The 19,251-nt window shown below is 54.6% G+C and overlaps 2 protein-coding genes across 2 annotated transcripts; both read right to left on the bottom strand.

Annotated features, from left to right (window-relative positions):
- Positions 1-1,197: 1,197 nt before the first annotated feature.
- On the bottom strand, positions 1,198-2,459 carry ICAM4 (intercellular adhesion molecule 4 (Landsteiner-Wiener blood group)). Its single transcript, XM_069495463.1, has 3 exons — positions 2,044-2,459; positions 1,619-1,921; positions 1,198-1,453 (listed from the first exon to the last, which is right to left on the bottom strand). The coding sequence occupies exons 1-3, from the start codon at positions 2,435-2,437 to the stop codon at positions 1,335-1,337; spliced, it is 816 nt and encodes a 271-aa protein (XP_069351564.1). The 5' UTR covers positions 2,438-2,459; the 3' UTR covers positions 1,198-1,334.
- Positions 2,460-2,866: 407 nt separating this feature from the next.
- On the bottom strand, positions 2,867-11,659 carry ICAM1 (intercellular adhesion molecule 1). The gene is made up of 7 exons (XM_069478182.1): positions 11,550-11,659; positions 9,309-9,569; positions 5,542-5,847; positions 5,019-5,312; positions 4,688-4,942; positions 4,247-4,495; positions 2,867-4,161 (listed from the first exon to the last, which is right to left on the bottom strand). The coding sequence occupies exons 1-7, from the start codon at positions 11,614-11,616 to the stop codon at positions 3,986-3,988; spliced, it is 1,608 nt and encodes a 535-aa protein (XP_069334283.1). The 5' UTR covers positions 11,617-11,659; the 3' UTR covers positions 2,867-3,985.
- Positions 11,660-19,251: the final 7,592 nt, after the last annotated feature.

The following is a 19,251-nucleotide window of genomic DNA, read 5'->3' as shown; positions in this document are numbered from 1 at the left end:
TGGGGGCGACCACGCTCTCCCGCGTCATCCTCAGCGGCGACTCGGAGGTCGGGGGATGCTGGGTTGCCCTTCTCAAACCCCCTCCCCAGCCCTGGTTTGGATGCTATGATAATGAGCTGGACTCCGAGCTCCGCCCCCAACGTTAGCTCCTCCTACCAGCGCCTCTTAGGGCAGGGATTGATGTGGGGGCTTGGAGAGGTTTGGGAAGCACAGGATGGAGAAAGGACAGTTCTAGCGGAGAGCGTGGGGATGCCACCCTCACTGATGCTTCTCCTTTTGACCCCGCGGCGCCACACCCCTAATCCCCCTCCCGCTCGGCCCCAGCACGCGACGGAGGGGGCGGGACGAAAGTGCCAGCGAGTTGGGGACACGGGTGCGTGCGCGCAGCGTTCGCGGGCGTCTAAATCAGAATCGGCTCAGCCCCGGGTCTGTATTTACCCAGGGTGCAGCGGGCACGTGTCTTCTCGGCGTGTGTGAGCGCGAATCCGCCTTCCGCGCCGGCGGGCGGGGCTCTGGATGGCGCCGGCTCTGCTAAGCACCTAGTATGGGCCTGGATTCTGCCTCCATGCGACACCAAGAGGCCGACGGTGACGCTTTTAACCCCGCATCCAGGACCCCAGGCTTTGACACCCGCCGCATGTGCCCACCTGGTCTGGTGACTACAAGGACATTGCCAGGACGCAAGTCTGTGGCATTCCATGTGGACCATCTGATTACCCCTTCCCGCTGTCTCTATATGGATACCTCTTCTGCGGATCCATGTCTCTCTATATGTCCATGTGACCCACATGTGTGGTCTGACCCCCGGCGTTAATGGTGAGCTCCGGCTACACGCACGGTTGGGTGGATCTCCTGGGAAGCACCGGTTCTAACCTGGAGGTGGGGTTAGGACAGGAAACTTAACATCCAATCAGAGCTGCTGCGTGGTAGCGGCAGAGCCAATCAGGAAAAGCCATACTATGAACCCACCCCCTCCGCCCCACCCCGGCCTGTGGCCCTCCCCGGCCCTTGCTTAGCCCGTCTGCGCCGCTTGAATAATGCCAGCAGGAGAGGTTTTTCCTACACCAACTGGGAGTGCGGGCCTGGGGGTCTGGGACCCCAGATGGGCCCTGAGTAAGAAAACCTCAGGTGCCCTCAGGGAGACAAGGAACTTGGAGAAAGTGGCAGCAGTGGGGCCAAAAAAGGAGACCACTTCCCTCCAGGAGATGCAGTAATGGGGACCCTGAGGCCTCGAGACAAAGGTTGGCTGAGGAAGGCTTTATTGATCCGGGAGGGTTCCCCAAATTGTTCCAGATTCTTCTTTTCCCCTGCTCAGCCGGCATAGAACGCCCCGTCTACGCCAGAGATCGCATCGCTAGGCACCTACGCAGGTAGGCAGCCCCCACAGCGACAAGGATGATCACAAGAACTGCGATGGAAGTGATGGCCAAGGCTTTGGACGCGGGGCTCCAAGCTGGGGCAGGAGGTGAGAGTTAGGGACGGAGCACGTGGAGGCCTGATGACTGGCTTGGAGCTCACGCTGAGTCTGTCTGTGCGCCCTCCTGGGGTTATAACCCTGTCACCCCCCGCCCCCTGTCCCCCGGTCCCCAAGTACTGAGGATTTACAAGGGGCCCTCACCGAGCGTCAGCGTAATGGGTGCTGAGCTGCTGCCGACCACCAGGCCGTCGAGATTGAGGCGCGCGAGGCATGTCACCGGCTGCCCGAAGTCGCGGAGTCCGGCGTGAAACGCGTGGGTCAGCGTCACATTGGCTGGATCCAGGCCAGTGAAGCGCTCCAGGCTTTCAGAATAGATGACCCGGCTGCCGCATCTCAGGGTCACCACCAAGAAGCCCACGGGGAACACGCGCGTCACGTGACAGCGCAGAGTATACATGCCACCCTCTAAGACCGGAGGCTCCAGTATGACGCTGTGCGGTGCTTCTAAGGCAAGAGCGAGCCCCTAAGTAAGGTCCTCGGGCGCCCCCTAGACCGACTGTCAACTACATCCCGCTCCTCCAGTTCCCTTCCCCCTCCCCCAGCCGGGCCTAAGCCCGGTCCCTCACTGTAGGTGGTGATCCTGGCGGTGGCCCCCCGCGTTTCTCCTGCGCAGGTGACGAAGCAGCGCACGTCGGAGCTCCAGGCCCTCACGTCGAGCAGCTGGTAAGATACCCAACCCGGCCCACTGAACGTTTCGCCCCGCCGCAGCTGGGTGTGGAGGCTGGAATTCGGCGGCAGGGGGCAGCTGTTGCTGCAGTTAAGCCGCACTGAGGCCCCCGGCGGCACGGCCACGGACTGCGGGTTTATGCGCACCCAGAATGACGCTGAGGTCCCGGGGGGTGCGGGAGGGCTTTCCCTGGGACCTTGTGCCCGCCTAACCCGGCGCCCCCGTACGGTCCCACTTCCCCAGTATGAGGCCGCTAACAAAAGCAGCAGCGACAGGGGGAACACAGACCCCATAGCAAAGAGCCTGGACTGAGGGGCCCCACGCCAGAGAGCCGAAGCTGGCTCGGGAGATAAGAAGGCCGGAGCGCCGCCTCCTCCACCCCGCCCCGAGAGAGACGAGAGGCCCCCCCCCCCACCCCTGAGGGCCCAGTAGCCCTGCATAGAGTACTCCCTTTCCTTAGCTCCACAGTGGGATTCCAGACCCCGTTGTAAGCCAAAGAGCATCACCTTCTTCTGGAGATGAGACTTTAGTTTTCATTAGCGTCCCAAAAGGTCATAAACAGCCCCAGATTTGGACCAGAGCCTCAGCGTTTGGCCTTGAACCCACATCCTTTTCTTGGGGGAGGAAGTGGGAGGACAGGGTTGCTGCATAGCTGCTTAGAAAGGGATCCAGCTGGACGCGACACCTCCCCTCAATTCACACAAGTCTAGGGGGATGACAAAGCTTTATTAGCACAGAGGAGAGGCTTCCAGAGGTGGCAGGGGGGTCCTCCAAGGCCTCAGCCCCTCCCCTTACTGCTTGCAGGGCCCTGGTTGCTCCAGGAATTTGGAGCTGCAGAAGCATTCTGTTCCCTTGTGGTTCCATTGAGACGGAAACAAGTGGGACAAGGAGACACCCAGGTGTTGGACACAGTTTCATGGCAGTCCATGGTTTAGCTGCCAAGGCACCCATGTGTCTTCCCAACAGACTCAGATCACGCATGTTAGGGCATGGCCATTGCGAACACTGGCAGAGACACATGTGGGTGGGGAGGTGACTAACAAAGGTCAGTGTCAGTGCTGGGGGGTGGGGGTGGGTGGGTAAGGACTCACTGGGTGGTCCCTGAGCATGTAACCATTGCTAGTCCATGTAGTGTCTTTGTGCCAGATAGAAAAATCACCCTTCTAGGGGAAAGCAGCTTGGCCAATGAGTGTGAAATTGATCTTTTTGTGCAGTTCAGAACCTGTACAACTGTCCCTGGTGACCCTGAATGAGATTAGGCTGGGAGCTCCATGAAGGCAGGAACCTATAATTCACCTTGTTCACCATCTTAGATTACACAAATGGCACTCAATAAATAGCTGGTAAAATCACAAATGAATAAATATGTCATCATCGAGAGTTAAGGACAGTTAGTAGACAGCAGCACCAGAGCTGGCATCTGTCAGAGGAAGTATGGGCATTTGTGTTTCCATGCTGCATGTGTCTGTGCAGGGCCACTTCTTCCTTGGGGCTATGGGGCCTCCGTGCACACAGCAGGCAGTGAGTTTCAGTATTTCCCGGCAATGTGTCCCCATGTTGGGGGTATGTGTCTCTTATCACTCCCACTGGAGCCAGGTTAGACTTTGATATTCCTCACAATCATGCCTTGAGTCTTGCCCCCTCCTCTTGGCTCAGTCCTGTGGCTACAGGTCATGTATGAGGGCTGAAGGTGCTATGACCCCAAACGCCATCTGCATCTGACTGAGGCCGCTGTCCTGTCCTCTGGCATCCTGTAGCAGTGGATGTAGCCGAATAGCATATGTCCACCACTCTGTTCACCATGTGGGGGGCCAAGGAGGAGGCCCTGTCCTGGGATGGGCTCAGGGCGGTGTGGCTTGTGTGTTCAGCTTCATGGTGGTCGCCTTCTGAGCCTCTTGTAGCTTGTATTTCTTGATCTTCCGCTGGCGGTTATAGACATAAGCCGCAGACCCCACAGCGCCCAGCGTGGCTAAGATTGTCACCACAACGATGGCCACTATATTCTGGTGGTCTGAGTCTGTCGGGAAGACACAACAGGTGGTGAGGACAGAGCCAGGCTCCCTGCCCCTACCCCACCCAGCCCTGCACACTGGCACACTCACAGAGCACCGTCACGGACACCTCACGGATGAGCTCGCCACGACTGCTGATGGCCCGGCAGACGTAGGTGCCGGAAAGATTCCGTGTGACACAACTCAGGTTCCCGATGGGGAGCAAAGCCCCATCCTTTTCCCGGGAACAGTTCAGGTAGGGGGACGGGTTCCCCCGGGCCTGGCATCTCAGAGTCTGCTGGGAGCCTTCTTTCCACGTCCAGTTTCCCGGGCAGTCCCTCTCGTCCAGCCAGGGGCCGTCTGAAGAGACACAACAAGATGACTGATTGAGGTCAGGGACCAGGACACCTCTCCCGATCTAGGACTGAAGGACTTAGGTAGGAATGTGGGGAGGGGGCTTCCTAGGGAATAGGGCTTGAAAGGCAAAAGCTTATGGGACTTCAGAGATTGGGCCTTGGAGGACAGGGGTCATTGTCTAGCAGCCCCACTCACACAGGACGCGGAGCTCCCGGGTCTGGTTCTTCTGCAGCACCTGCCCTGCCACCTCCAGGGCAGCAGAGCAGGAGAAGCTGCGCCCGTTGTCCTCAGCGCTGGCGTTCAACAAGAATTGGACCTGGGGGCCTGGCGGCCCCGCTGGAACCCCATTGAGCGTCACCACGGCTTCAGCTCGGGCCTGGCACTCCACCATCACCTCCGTCCCTTCTGAAACCTCTGGCTCGCTCAGAGTCAGGTTGGGTGCAGGGAAGCCTGGGGGCGGAGCATACAGTGAGCCCCGCCCACACATGCCCCGCCCCTCTGAAGCCCCGCCTCTCCCCCTTCTTACTGTAGATGGTCACGCTCTGGCGAGTCTCCACGATCTGGTTCCCCAGCATCACCGCGCACGTCAGCTGCTGGGAGCCCTCCTCCTCTGCCCTCCCCTCGAGCACGGCCTTGGCCGTGAGAGAGTCGCCGCGGTACATGATTTGGCTCATGGGATCCAGCCTCCGGTCCCCCAGTGCCAGGTGAACCTGGGCCTCTGAGACTGGGAACAGCCCACCCAGAAAGCAGACTACGGTCTCCTGTGTGCCCATCTCCAGCACCCGGGGGGTGACAAGTTGCAGGCCAGTTGATGGCAGGACTAGGGAGAGAAAGTGGGCGTGAGCAGACGGGGGTGGACGTCCTGAAGCCCTTTCCTGGGGCGTTTCCACTTCATTCCCCCACCGAGACATCCTCTTCCCGGGAGACTCGGTCATCCCTGTCCTAAGACACAGGCACCCCTTAACTGGAGTCACAGCCTTCTCAGAAGATTCTGTGGCCCCCATTGCAGGGTACCCCACCCTTGCCCTGCTGGCCCCCCAATGCCTCACCGAAGGTTCGGAGCTGATGGGGGGCTGAGGTGTTCTCGAATAGTCCCAGCTGTATGGGCCGCAGATCCAGTTCTGTGCGGCAGGAGAAATTCACTCCATGGTCGCTTCTGTCCACTAGCACCGTGGCCGTGACCTCGGCGGGCTCCCCCACCACCGGCTGCCGGTTCAGCTCCTCCTCCCCACGGAGAAACACCACAGTGAGGTGAGACCGGGGAGCCCCTCCGGCCACCTGGCAGTGCAGGGTGAGGTTCTCACCAACGGGCTGCCAGGAGGGCAGGGGTGCCAGCTCCACCTGATCCGGGAACCCTGCAGGGAAACAGAGGGGACAGGTCCCTGTGAGCTGGACCGCACTGCCAGGCCACAGACAGGTCACACCTGCCTGGAAGCTCTACGACTTCGCTTCACCTTCTCCCCAAAACACACCCTTCCATCTAAGTGGACAGGAATGTCAAGAGCTTTGGGGACACTGGTGAGAAAGCTCCAAGTGTTTGTGACCAAGTCCAAAAAATTCATTATTTATGGCAGCAGTTTTTGCTTTCTTTTTCTTTTTTTCCTTTGTTCTTTTTCTTTCCTTCCTTTTCTTTCTCTTTCTCCCTCCCTCCCTTTTTTTCTTCTCCTTTTTTTTTTTTTTTTTCAGAGACATGGTCTCACTCTGCTCTGTCTCGCAGGCTGGAGTGCATGGCCAGATCATAGCTCACTGCAGCCCTAAACTCCTGGCCTCAAGTGATCCTCCTGCCTCAGCCTCCCAAAGTGCTGGGACTACAGGCCTGAGCCACCATGTCTGGCCTATGACAGCGTCTTAGAGTAGAAAGTGGAAAAGAATTTCCAAGTCTATCACCAGGAGTCTGGTGGAATAAATCTAATAAATTCAGTAGCCCAGTCCACTAGACATTGTTTTAAAAGGACCCTTCTTGGCTGGGTGCAGTGGCTCACACCTGTAATCCCAGCACTCTGGGAGGCCAAGAAAGGAGAATAATTTGAGCTCAGAAGTTCAAAACCAGCCTGAGCAATAGCAAAACCCCTTCTCTACTAAAAATAGAAAAATTATCTGGGCATCATGGCCGTCATGGTGCACACCTGTAGTCCCAGGTATCCAGGAGGCTGAGGCAGAAGGTTCAATTGATTGAGCCCAGAAGTTTGAGGTTGCAGTGAGTTATGATCATGCCACTGCACTCCAGCCTGGGCAACAGAGCAAGACCCTATCTCTAAATAAAATAAGATAAAATAAAAAATTAAAATGGTGCTGTTAGAGGTAGGACTATTATTAATCCACTTCACAGGTTGAATCACTATAAATGGACAGGAGGTTTTTTTTTTAGGGTGATGGAAATGTTTCAAGAGTAGATTGTGGCCATGGTTGCACAATTCTATAAATACACTAAAAAAATCACAGAATGGTATACTTAAAGAGGATGAATTTTACAGCATATAAATCATATCTCAAGAAAGCTGTTGGCCGGGCACAGTGGCTCACACCTGTAATCCCAGCAATCTGAGGCTGAGGTGGGAGAATTGCTTGGGGCCAGGAGTTTGAGGCTGCAGTGAGCTATGATGTCACCACTGCACTCTAGCCCCAGGGACAGAGGAAGACTCTGTCTCAAAAAAAAAAAAAAAAAAAAGCAAAGCTGTTAAAAAGTATAATAAGGTCAAGAAAACCCTAAGGCATCAGTTCTTACCTCTAACCACCTGCTATAAACTTTAAGGTGCAGAATTTGAGGTGTTGCCAACCCCCGAGGAAACTCAGCAACTGCCTGAGCCCAGCTCCCTCCCTTGAGGGCCAGGAACTGGGGGCAGGGAGTCTGTCCTGCCCCTACCTGTCCTTGACTCAGATCTAAAGTCCCTTACGAAATCCTAGTCATTCCGCTCTTCAAATATTTGTGTACCTCTCTCTTCCTGGATACAGTTATTCTCCACAACAGTGTGGATAAGGCCTGCAGCCAACGGCTCTTTGGTTTCCTGTAAGTCCAGCTTTCTGCTATCGAATGCCTGTCTTTATGAACTCCTACACATTCTTCAAAGCCCAACTAGTGGTCACCTTCTCTGACCTTTCTGGAGAAGGCTCAGCTATCCAGGGAGGCTTCGTCTTCTTGACACCAGGCTTGGGGCAAGACCAAACCAGAGTCAGTGTCTCCCAGGTGACCCTTATGCCCTCACCTTTCACCCTCTTGCTACTGCGTGGGGCACCCGTGGTCACACAGGGAGAACTGTGGCAGAGCCAGGCCTCAAAGCTGGAGCACTAGGCAGAGATGCAGACAGTCCTTCAAAGAGGTTTCCCCCGGGTTTCAGAGGTCGCTGGGAATGTTTGGGGACTCCCTCACTTGGGAGGGCCGTGGCCAGCAACTGCTCAACCATCCTCCGGATCAGAAGCAAAGCTGGTATTTGCCCAAAGGCTGCCTTTGCCCCGGCATCATGAGAGTCGGTCGTCCTTTCTGCCTTACTGAATCATTACACCCCTCGGAGGAGGTTGCACGTGACAGCAGAGGAAAGCAAGAAACCATGTCACCCCAGGTCACCCAGCTATGAAGGGGCATGCTGGGACTTGGAACCCAAGGCTAATTCCAAAGCCACTTGGCCAGTTCTCTTCCTTTTTTTTTTTTTTTTTTTGTTTGTTTGTTTTGTTTTGTTTGTTTCATTTTCCTTTGGATTATATTTATTTATTTTTTTTGCCTTGGCAACTCATTCTCAATGTTCAAAATCCCAAGGTAGGAAAGGGTACAACAGAGAGAATTCTGCACTCCCCAGCCCTCTCCCAGAGCCTCTCTCTTCACAGCCAATTAGTACTGTCATTTCTTGAATGTCTTTTTAAGGCTCTTTTATGCATAAATACAGCCTCTCCCTCCTTCCCCCCTGCCGCTCCCCAACTCCAGAGTGGCGTGCCACACATATTTGGCATAACTTTCTTTCTTTGCAACTTTATAGTACACCTTGGAGCTCACTCATTCTTTTGCACAGTTGCATACTATTCCTTGGTATGGCCAAACCACAGTTTCTCTTCCTGGCCCTCCACATTTGAGAGGTTTGCCAACGTTTGCCCTCCGAACAAAGCTGTAGTGAGAGGGTCACTTGAGTCCAGGAGTTCAAGGTTGCAGTGAGCTATGATCATGCCACTGCGCTCATGTCCAGGCAACAAAGCAAGACCCTCTCTCCAAAAACCAAACCAAAACAAAACCAAAAACAGCTTCAGGGAATAACCCCAGGCCCCCACCAGTTTCCTCATGAGCAGGGCCACATGTAGCACTGTCCTAGGACTGCCCAAGTCCCCTCAGCCTGGCCAACACAGCTGCTATCAATTCTTCTGATCATTGTCAATATGCAAAAATAAAATGCCATCTCAGGGCTAGTTTTAATTTGCATGGTGTTTTTTTTTTTGTTGTTGTTGTTGTTTTTTTTTGATAGTGATGGGGGGGTCTCACGATGTTGCCCAGGCTGGATTTGAACTCCTGAACTCAAGCCATCCTCCCAGCTCAGGCTCCTGGGAATACAGGCACGGCTTAATCTGTATCTTTTTTTAAAGTGTCGTTACCAGGGCCTTGTCATGTGTTTAAAGAATGAGGCGGAGAGAGCTGGCATTCTCAAATGTGCTAATTTCTGTGGGTGCTCTAAATGCATGCATAGAGGTTCACCGAGGGACTTCCAAATGACAACGGGACTTTCCAAGGATGTCCCCACATGCTCTTCAGTGAGCCCCTCCCTGGCCCCACCAGTTGGCCCTGTAGGTGTCCCCTACCCAGGCTGCCTGGTCCAGCCCCCTGGGCCCTGCCACTCACAGTAAACGGTGAGCACGGCTGCAGCCATTGTCTGTTCACCGCGGCAAGTCGAAAAGCATAACGGCTTGCTGTCCTTATGCACATTGCTCAGTTCATAGGCCTTCCAGTTGTTTCCACGGGCAACCTCTGTTTTAGCCAAGTCAGTCTCCAGGCCTAAGGTGGCCTGCTGGTCACAGGAGGAACTGCAGTTGACTTGCACGGAGCCTCCTCGGGCCAGCGTGGCGTTTGGAGGGGATACAGACGTTTGTGCACCTTCAGATCCTGGAACAAAAAGGTGAGGAGAAGACAGGCGTTACAAATCAGGCTCATCACCATAACATGACCCTGTGCCCTGCCTGCACTGGGGACTGGGGACACAGGCTCGAACTAGACAAAACTCTCTGCCTTCCGTTTGGGAGATGGAAACATTTCATGAACAAACAAGATAATTAAGAACTGATGTTAATATGAGATTTGATGAAAACAAAACAGGGTGATAGAACCGAGAGTGCCTTGGGGGCAGGGTGATGTCTCAGCAGAGATGTGAGTGCCGAGAAAGGCCTGGCGAACCAGAGGAAAGGGAAGTGGATGCCTGGCAAAAGGAACAGCAAATGCAAAGGTCCTGGGGCAGGGTGGAATGAGTTCGGGAAAGTCACGTGGGCACCGTAGTCCATGATAAAGATGTTTGCTTTGTTCTGAGGGCAATAGGGAGCCCAAGGAAGGATTTTAGCAGAGTCGGTTTTAACATGAAGTCAGGCCAGGCCTGGTGGCTCACACCTGCAATCCCAGCACTTTGGGAGGCCAAGGCGGGAGGATCACTTGAGGCCAGGAGTTCCAGACCAGCCTCAGCCACATACCAAGACCCCGTCTCTACAAAAATATTAAAAAAAAATTTTTTTAAATTAAAAATTAGATGGGCATGGTGGCACATGCCTGTAGTTCCAGCTACTCAGGAGGCTGAGGTGGGAGGATCTCTTGAGCAGAGGAGGTGGAGGCTGCAGTGAGCTATGATCACACCACTGCACTCCAGCCTGGGTGACGGAGTAAGACCCTGCCTCAAAAACAAACAAACAAGCAAACAAAAAAACCCCACAAAATGCAAACAAAAACATGAAGTCAGAGCCGTTCTCCCTCCCAAGAGGGCACGTGAAGGGGGCCAGCCCTCCAGAAATCATCCTGGCTCCTTGTTCCCTTGGATAAGCACTTTTCCCTCTCTAGGCCTCAATTTTCCAATCTGTAAAGTGGGCGACTATAGTCACCCCACCTCCTGCTAATGCAAGTAACTCAGCCGGGGGCAGGCAGCAAGTGACTACCTTGCTGGTAAGCGCAGGTAAGAAAGAAGGGGCTTGTTCTGATTAGATCCGTCAGACTCTGGTGCCTCCAAAGCTTAAAAAATATCTATCTGAGCCCTGGCTTCCTAGCCTCCCCTCAAAGATTCCTATCCTCAGATTTGCTGTATCGGGGGTGTTCTATCTGGGGTGGAGGTGTGTGAGAACAACAGCTCTGTAAATTCTCCAAGGGGGATTCTGGAATTATTCCCATTTCACAGAGGGAAACAGTGAGGCTGGGAGAGGGGCGATACCTCGGGTAGAAAGCAGTGGATGGCAATGGAGTCCAGACGGGAGTCTAGATGAGAACCCTTTTTAGCGCTGTTAACCAAGGTGTCAGTTCCGCTGTCCTGCTTCTCCAAACTGACCACCTCCAGCGACCCTCTGCCCTGCTTCCCGCTTCCCTATCTGGGCTGGAGTTGGGGGAGGGGAGTGCTGGGGCGTCCTTCTCAGCTCTTGGCCCCTGGGTAAGTCAGCTCTGGAATTCCCCCGAGGAGAAGCAGCCCAGGACTTCCCCAGGGGCAGAGGATGAGGAACAGAATATGTCTTTGGGGCGGGGATGTTCTTGAGCCTACTAGGCTTGGAGGGGAGGGAGAGGGTGGGAGGGTAAGTCCCTAAACCATCTGACCGCTCGTCCCGGAGCCAGGTGCTGTGCTGGGCCACGACACGAAACGCTGCCAGGTGGCCGCTATCACGTCCCCCATTTTACAGCTGGGAAAACTGAGGCTCAATAAGGGGCAATTTATATAGCCCGAGCCCACAGGTGGAGGATTTGAACCCTTGGCTGTTGGGCTGTTGATTGAATTCCAATCGCTGGTTCCAGCCCCACCTCCCGCTAAACAGCTACTCCTGGGAGCTGGTCCTCCCGCGGCGCCCAGGGCGCAGCCGGGATCCCGGGAGCTGCCGGAGGGCGCCCACCCCACCCCAGACTCACCTGGAAGCAGAGCCCCGAGCAGGGCCAGGAGCGCAGGCAGGGCGGGCAGGGCGTTACCGGGAGCCATAGCGGGCCGATGCAGGGCCAGGGTGACAGCACCGAAGGGCAGATGTGCGCGCCGCCACTGGGGCGCGGAGGAGCGCGCTGGTCCCTTTATAGTCTTCGGCCAGGGGGGCAGAGGGGCGGGGCTGCTTTCCCGGAAATCTCGAGTCTTCCCCTCCGGAACGAGGGCCTTTCCGGACCCAAGCGTGCCTGGCCCGAGCCCGGTCATCCTCCTTCGCCTACTGCTTGGGCGCCCCCGGAATTTCCCAACTGAAGCAATGGGGCGGCTGTGGCCGCAGCAGCGGGACAGCGACCCTGGGGGCTGCCCCGGACCCCCACGGGTCCCATCCCTCAGCTAGGCTGCGCTTGACTCGCTGTTTCCACTGCAGTAAGCGCTTTATTGAATACTGCCCACTACCCTGGACAGGGAGGGACTGTTATTGTGCCCAATTCACAGATTGGTAAACTGAGGCTCCGAGCTGAGCAGCGATCCGAACTCAAGCTTTCACTCTCCAGCTCACGTGGGCCTCTTTAACCAAGGGGACGAGCCCCTCGGTTGGGGAGGGGGCCCAGGAATCCTCCCGGGGCTCCCTCCAAGGGGCATGTCCCCGCCCAGCTGACACAGATTTCCCGGGAAGCGCCAGAACAGGCCCGGGCATCTCCTTGGCGCCCAGAAACCGTGGGAGCGAGGATGCGCGGCCGCATCACGTCCGGGGGAATCAGCGTTCTTCCCCTGCCACCCATGGGTGCTCCCACCCCCGCAGTCTCCTCGCTTCCCCTTTTGGCCTTGGCGGCGGGGGGCGCCTTTACAGCTCCCAGAAAAAGGAAGGAAGCCACGTGGTCCCGACGCGCCGAGCCTCCTCCGCTGGTGTCTCAGGCTCTGCGGGGAAGCTGAGGCAGCGGCTCAGACCTGGACAAAAGGGAAGACGCGAGGCTCGAACCCCCGCCCTCCGCGCGCGGCACCCGAAGCTCGGACCCCGTGGGCCTGCACTGAATGTGTGCGGGGGCTGGGCCACCGCCGGCGCATTTGACCTCAAAATTCGTCATCCCCTGTGTTGAGGCTGGGGACTCCGAGCACCGAGCTGCGCCGCCTAAGCCTTCCTGTTTATGGGGCGCGTTTGGCGTCGCTATGGAGACCTCCGAGCGGCCAGAGAGGTCGCGCCCCAGAAGGGGACAGGAAAGGTCCTGGGGGCGCGCGGGCCCTTCCTCCCGGGGAAGGGGGCTGAGAGTCACCGGCAGTGCAGAAACGCGTCCCTCCTCTCGCCCTGGTCATTCCTAAGGAATTTCCACGGGGATCTTTTTCTCGGGGGGGGGGCGGGTGGCTGGAGGGACTGAATTCCCGCCCCGGAACGGCCTGGGCAAAAGTCACAGAGCCGAACGGGGACGTCCCGCCTGGTTATTTTCGGGCAATTTTTCTCCAGCGGGTCTGACCCAGGTCGTTGGCTCGGGCCCTAGGAGCACGGGCGGCGAGCTCCCCCGCGCGGCCAAAGTGCCACTTGCAGCCACACACACACACAAAGTCCTTTTCTCAACTGGCAGCGCAGTGTTTATTAAGCACCTACTGTGTGCCAGGCATCCTTCCAGGTGCAGGGGACACAGCAATGAACAAAATAGACAAAAATCCTTGCCATTGTTTAGAGGCCGTCTTAGTAGGGGCGACAGACAAGAAACAAAAATAAAATATATGGAGTGTTTGTGATTAGTGCCAAGGAGAAAAAAATAGAGCAGGGAAGGGGATTATGAAATGAGAGGGTTTTAATGTAATCTTTTTTTTTTTTTCCCCCGGCAGAATGGCCTTTATTGGTTGCAAGGCGAAGTGTAAGAGGGGGGGATAGGACAGCTCCCCCTCCTGGGAAGGTGTCCATAGTCTGTGCTGCCGCCCTCAGAAAGACCAATAAATAATCCCTTTTTCCTGATTTTTATTTCTTTCTCTTTTAGAGACAGGGTCTCGCTCTGTCACCCAGGCTGGAGTGCGGTGGCATCATCATAGCCCACTGCAGCCTCCGACTCCTGGGATCCAAGGATCCTCCTGCCTCAGCTTCCCAAATAGCTGGGACCACAGGCATGCGCCGCCATGCCTGGCTAATTTTTTAAAAATCTTTTTATAGAGACAGATCTCGCTATGCTGCCCAGGCTGATCTTGAGTTCCTGGCCTCAAGTGATCCTCCCACCTCGGCCTCCCAAAGTGTTGGGATTACAGGTGTGAGTCATCATGCCTGTCCCAGTTACCCTTTTAAATAGAGTATTCTGGACAGACTTAGGTGACATCTGCACAAAGACCAGAAGGAGATGAGGAAGAATGTACCAAACAGAGGGCACCGAAAGTGCAAAGACCCTGAGGTAGGAACTGTCAGGGGGCCGGTGTGCTGGAGCAGGGTGAGTGAAGGAGACAATTGGAGGACAGAAAGCCAGGGAGGTGACTGAGCAGATTGTGCAGGTGCTTGTCACCTGGGAAGGACTTTGGCTTTTACTCCCAGTGAGATGGGAGCCATAGAGGGTTCTGAGCAGAGGAGGGACCTGATGTGACTTAGGTGTTCACAGGTGCAGGAGCTGCAGCCAGGAGACGGGGAAAAGGCGATTGCTCTAGTCCAGGTGAACAATGATGGGACCTGGACTGGGCAGTGGCCTTGGAGAAAGACCTTGAATTTGGCATCAGTTTCGGAGGCAGGGCCAACTAGACATGCTGGGACACGAGGGAAGAATCCCCTGTCTGGGCTGAGCCTCTGGGAGGAGGGAGGGCCGTTTTCTGAGACGGGGATGGGCTGGGAAGGGGAGTGGGTTGGCACGGGGAACACCCACTTCCAGTCTTCCACTCCCTTGGAAGTGGAAAGGGAAGCAGACATTCCCCGCCCCTTTGCCACAGTCTGGAGGAAGGGCAGGGCTTCCTCTCCGGTGCCAGGCAGTCTCAGGCAGGCCAAGGATTGGGCCCGCTGCAGAGGCAATGGACTCAGGGCACAAGCGTCCAAGCCCCACTCCACAGCATTGCGCCTTCTTTCCTCACACTCTGAGCTCTGGTGTGGCCGCCTTGCAGTTCCCTCAGCCTGGAATGCTGTCCCCCTCATCCCCAACAGGGCCAGCTCCTCCTTTCTTGTGGCCTGAGCCTCCTCTTAAACATTCCCTGTCGCTTGCCCTAACATTCTCATTACTGAACTCATCACTTGCTGAAAATTCTTTTGATGTATTTGAATGGCTGTCACATCCATTTCTGTGAGCTCCAGAAGACCAGGGAGACTGCCAGCCCCAGCCCCTGAATCAATATCTGGCTCTGATAGGCTTGGTCAATACATATTTGTTGAATGAATGAACTTGTCTCTGAGCATTCTGCACATGCTGTTCCTCCAGCATAGAATTCCCTTCCCACCACTTTTACCAAAAGCCCTCAGAGCTCCGCCCAGGCTGGGGTTCCCATCCAGGCTCCATTCCTTGCCAGCTGTTTTAGTTTAAGTTCCCCCCAAAGCAGACACTGAGACAAGGGTGGGAGTGCAGGCGATGCCAGGAAGCACCAGTGGCTTGGTGGGACAGTGGGTAGCCAAGGAAGGCAAGGCAAGGCAGCCAGGAGAGGTGAGCCAGGAGAGGTGGGTTGTCCCTTTGGGGACAGCTGGGACTCAGTCTCACTGGAGAGCTGTGGAAGATGCCTATACTCTGCATCAAACCTGTCCTTTATTGGGTGAGGGCTGTGCAATTTTTTTAGAGACAGTGTCTCACTATGTTGTCCAGGTTGGTCTCAAACTCCTGGCCTCCAGTGATCCTCCTGCCTTGACCTCCCGAATTGCTGGGATTATAGGGATGAGTCACTGCGCCTGGCCCATGCTTTAACTGAGATAAATTCACATAACATCAAATTCACCATTTTCACCTTTTTAAAAGTTTTTAGTATAGTCACAAGGTTGTACAACCATCATCACTATCTAATTCCAGAATATTTCTGTCACCCCAAAAAGAAACCTGGTACAGTATCTCTCAGTCCCCTCTGTTGCCATCTTGCCGTGTCCACTACTGCTCTCTGTCTCTATAGATTTGCCTATTCTGGACGTTTCATATGAATGGAATCGTACAATAGGTGGCTTTTGTTTATTTTTGAGACAGCATCTCACTCTGTCACCTGGGCTAGGGTGCCACTCAGCTAATTTTCCCTTTCTTTCTGTTCTTTCATTTTTTTTCATTTTTAGACAGGCTCTCATTCTATCGCCCTGGGTAGAGTGCAGTGGTGTCATCATAGCTCACAGCAACCTCAAACTCCTGGGCTCAAGCGATCCTCCTGCCTCAGCCTCCTGAGTAGCTGGGCTACGGGCTCAGTGCCACCACGCCTGGCTAATTTTTCTATTTTTTGTAGAGACGGGGAGGTCTCGCTCTTGCTCAGGCTGGTCTCGAACTCGTGAGCTCTAGCGATCCTCCCGCCTCTGCCTCCCAGAGTGCTAGGATCACAGGTGTGAGCCACACTTCTTGGGTATTATGAATCACCCTGCTATGCACATTCATGTACAAGTTTTTGAGTAAACATGTTTTCGATTCTTTAGGGTGTATACCTAGAAATGTAAGTGCTGGGTCGCATGATAATTTTATGTTTAACTCTTTGAGGACCTGCCAGATTGTTTTCACATTCCTCTCAGCGATGGACAAAGGTTCAAAGGTTCCTGTTTTTCTCATCCTTGCCAACATTTTCCTCTTATTATCATTATCATTACTAACATAGTGGGTGCGAAGGGGCAGCTCATTGTGGTTTCCCAGCATTTCTGACCTTCCAGTGGGCAATTCCAGCATGAACCCTAGCAGTAGGCAACGAAGGGCACACACGACCAGATTGCTGAGCGCATCTGCTACAAGGCGTGACCTTGAGCAAGCCTTGTGTAACTCCGGGACCAGCTGAAACCGACTAACCATTGCTTAAGTTGTTACAGACGGCACAGAGACAGAATTGTAAGTCATGGAGCCCGGGCATGCGCGATGGAAGAAAGCTGCCATCTCCTAACTGTGAACACATTGGCATTAACTTGGGACTAGTTCGAAATGCCATAAAAGCCTGACCCACCCCCAGATCGGGGAGATGGATTTGACAGTTGCCTCCTGTCTCCTTGTCAGTTCACTGACGGTGGAGTTTTTCCTTTCTCAGAAGCAGGTGCCACGGTATTGGCGTCTACGTGCATCAAGCAGTGAGCCCATTGCTTGGTGACACAGTCCCCTGGTTGTGCCTCAATGGCCTCAGCTGTAGAAAGGGATGATATTGCATATCTCAAAGGGTGCGCATGAGGTTTCCACAGACTTTATTTATGCTGGGATCACAATTCCTTCTAACAACCCTAGGGTGTAGGGCAAAAATTCAAGACGTTCACATTTTGATCAAAACACAACTTTGTGGCAGAGCGGGGTGGCTCATGCCTGTAATCCCAGCATTTTGAGGTGGGAGGCTGAGGTGAGAGGATTGCTTGAAGCCAGGAGCTCGAGAGCAGCCAGGGCAACATAGTGAGACCCCAGCTCTACAAAACATAAAAAAAATTAGCTGGGTGCGATGGTGTGCTCCTGTAGTCCCAGCTACTTGGGAGGCTGAGGCAGGAGATCGCTTGAGCCCAGGAATTGGAGGTTGCAGTGAGCTATGATTTTGTCACTGAACTCTAGCCGGGGCAACACAGCAAGACCCTGTCTCAAAAAAAAAAAAAAAAAAAAAAAAGATGAGGCCAGGTCAGGTGGACCCTCACCCAACATGGTTAATGTCTGTATAAAAAGGGCAAACTTGGACGCATATACATGCAGGGACAGACACATATACATGCAGGGACAACGCCATGTGAAGATGAAGGCAGAGATTGGGGTGATGCTTCTACAAGCCAAGGAACACCAAAGATTGTCAGCAAACCATGAGAAGCTAGGAGAGAGACCCGAAACAAATCCTCCCCAGAGCCCTCAGACGGAACTAGCCCTGCCCACACCTTCATCTTGGATTTTAAAATTCATTCATTCATTTAGAGACAAGGTCTTGCTCTGTTGCCCAGGCTAGAGTGCAGTGGCGTCATGATAACTCACTACAGCCTCGAACCCCTGGGCTCAAGTGATCCTCCTGCCTCAGCCTCCCAAGTCACTGGGACTACAGATGCGCCCGCCTGCCCCAATTATTTTAAAGCACACTGTAGGCATAGTATCATTTTTCTGATGCCTTTTTCCACCCTGGATCTGGCTGAAAGATTTCGCTGTGGGGGAACAGTTTGTGACCCATTTCTATTGAAATCCATATGGGCAGCAGTTAGTCTCCACCCTGTGATGTAGACTGAGCCCCATTTGTACTTCTAGCTACAACTATCCAGTTGGTTCCTATTCTTGGCTGTGGTGTCCCCACAGGGTGGCTAGAGGCACAGCTGACAGGTGGCATTTCCTGCACAGCCTTGGCACCCCTTTAACTGGTTCCAACAGCTTTTTCTATTTCACTTAGTTAAATCTGGTGCTATTAAGGGCAAGGCATGTTGGCGCGCACCTGTAGTCCTAGGTACTCAGGAGGCTGATTCGACCCAGGGAGTTGAACCAGCTGCCCCCTCACTGTCCTCGCCGGTCTGTAAGTGCTACCTGCGGACATTAGACAGTGGCCTCCCAGCCGCGGCCTCTGGATGTTATCTCCTCGACACACAGGCTCCCTCCCCAGCTCCCAGCCCTCACAGCAACGGCGGGTTCCTGGCACTGGGCGTTGGGGCCCAGGGACCAGCCAGCCTCTCAAACACCTGGGTCCCCCGGGGCCTCCCTGTCAGTGGAGCCTGAGCCCAGGTGTGCACGGGGAGATGCCGGGAGCTGTGCCCAGCCCCGGCAGCAAAGGTGAGAGGGACAAACACTCGCCCACCAACCAGGAACAGTCCTTCCAGGTCCAGGCACCGCGTGTACTATTTATTTACACTTTTTAGAGATAGGGTCTCCCTCTGTCACCCAGGCTGGAATGCAGTTGTGCAATCATAGCTCACTGTGCCCTCAAACTCCTGTGCTCAAGCGATCCTCCCGCCTCAGCCTCCTGAGTAGCTGGGACTACAGGTGTGTGCCACTCAGCTAATTTTCCCTTTCTTTCTTTCTTTCTTTCTTTTTTTTTTTTTTTCATTTTTAGACAGGGTCTAAATTCTATTGCCCTGGGTAGAGTGCAGTGGTGTCATGATAGCTCACAGCAACCTCAAACTCCTGGGCTCAAGTGATCCTCCCACCTCAGCCTCCTGAGTAGCTGGGACTACAGGTGTGCACCACCATGCCTGGCTAATTTTTTCTGTTTTTAGTAGAGACAGTGTCTCACTCTTGCTCAGGCTGGTCTTGAACTCCTGACCTCAAGCAATCCTCCTGCCTCGGCCTCCCAGAGTGCTGGGATTAGAGGCGTGTGCCGCCGTGCCTGGCCCCGTGTGCTATTTAAACCATCGGTTCTCATATAGGGGCCATTCTGCTCCCAGGGGACACTTGCAATGTCTGGAGACAGTTTTGGTTGCCACGACTGGTGGGAAGGGTGTCACCAGCGTCTGGAGGGTGGAGTTCACAGATGCTGCTCAACACCCTACAAGGCACAGGACAGTCCCCACCACAAAGAAAGACCTGTTCTGAATGGTCAGCAGTGGTGAGAAACCAGCTTTCAATCTTCGCCTGCATGGAGACTGAGACCAGCTCTCTTTGACAAGGAGGGAGATCGGCAAGCCTCTGAGTGGTGACA

Source organism: Eulemur rufifrons, chromosome 2 (genome assembly GCF_041146395.1).
Source record: "Eulemur rufifrons isolate Redbay chromosome 2, OSU_ERuf_1, whole genome shotgun sequence".
Taxonomy (NCBI): Eukaryota; Metazoa; Chordata; class Mammalia; order Primates; family Lemuridae; genus Eulemur; species Eulemur rufifrons.
Note: the sequence above shows the minus strand (reverse complement) of the source record. Positions and strands in the feature narration are given on the sequence as shown.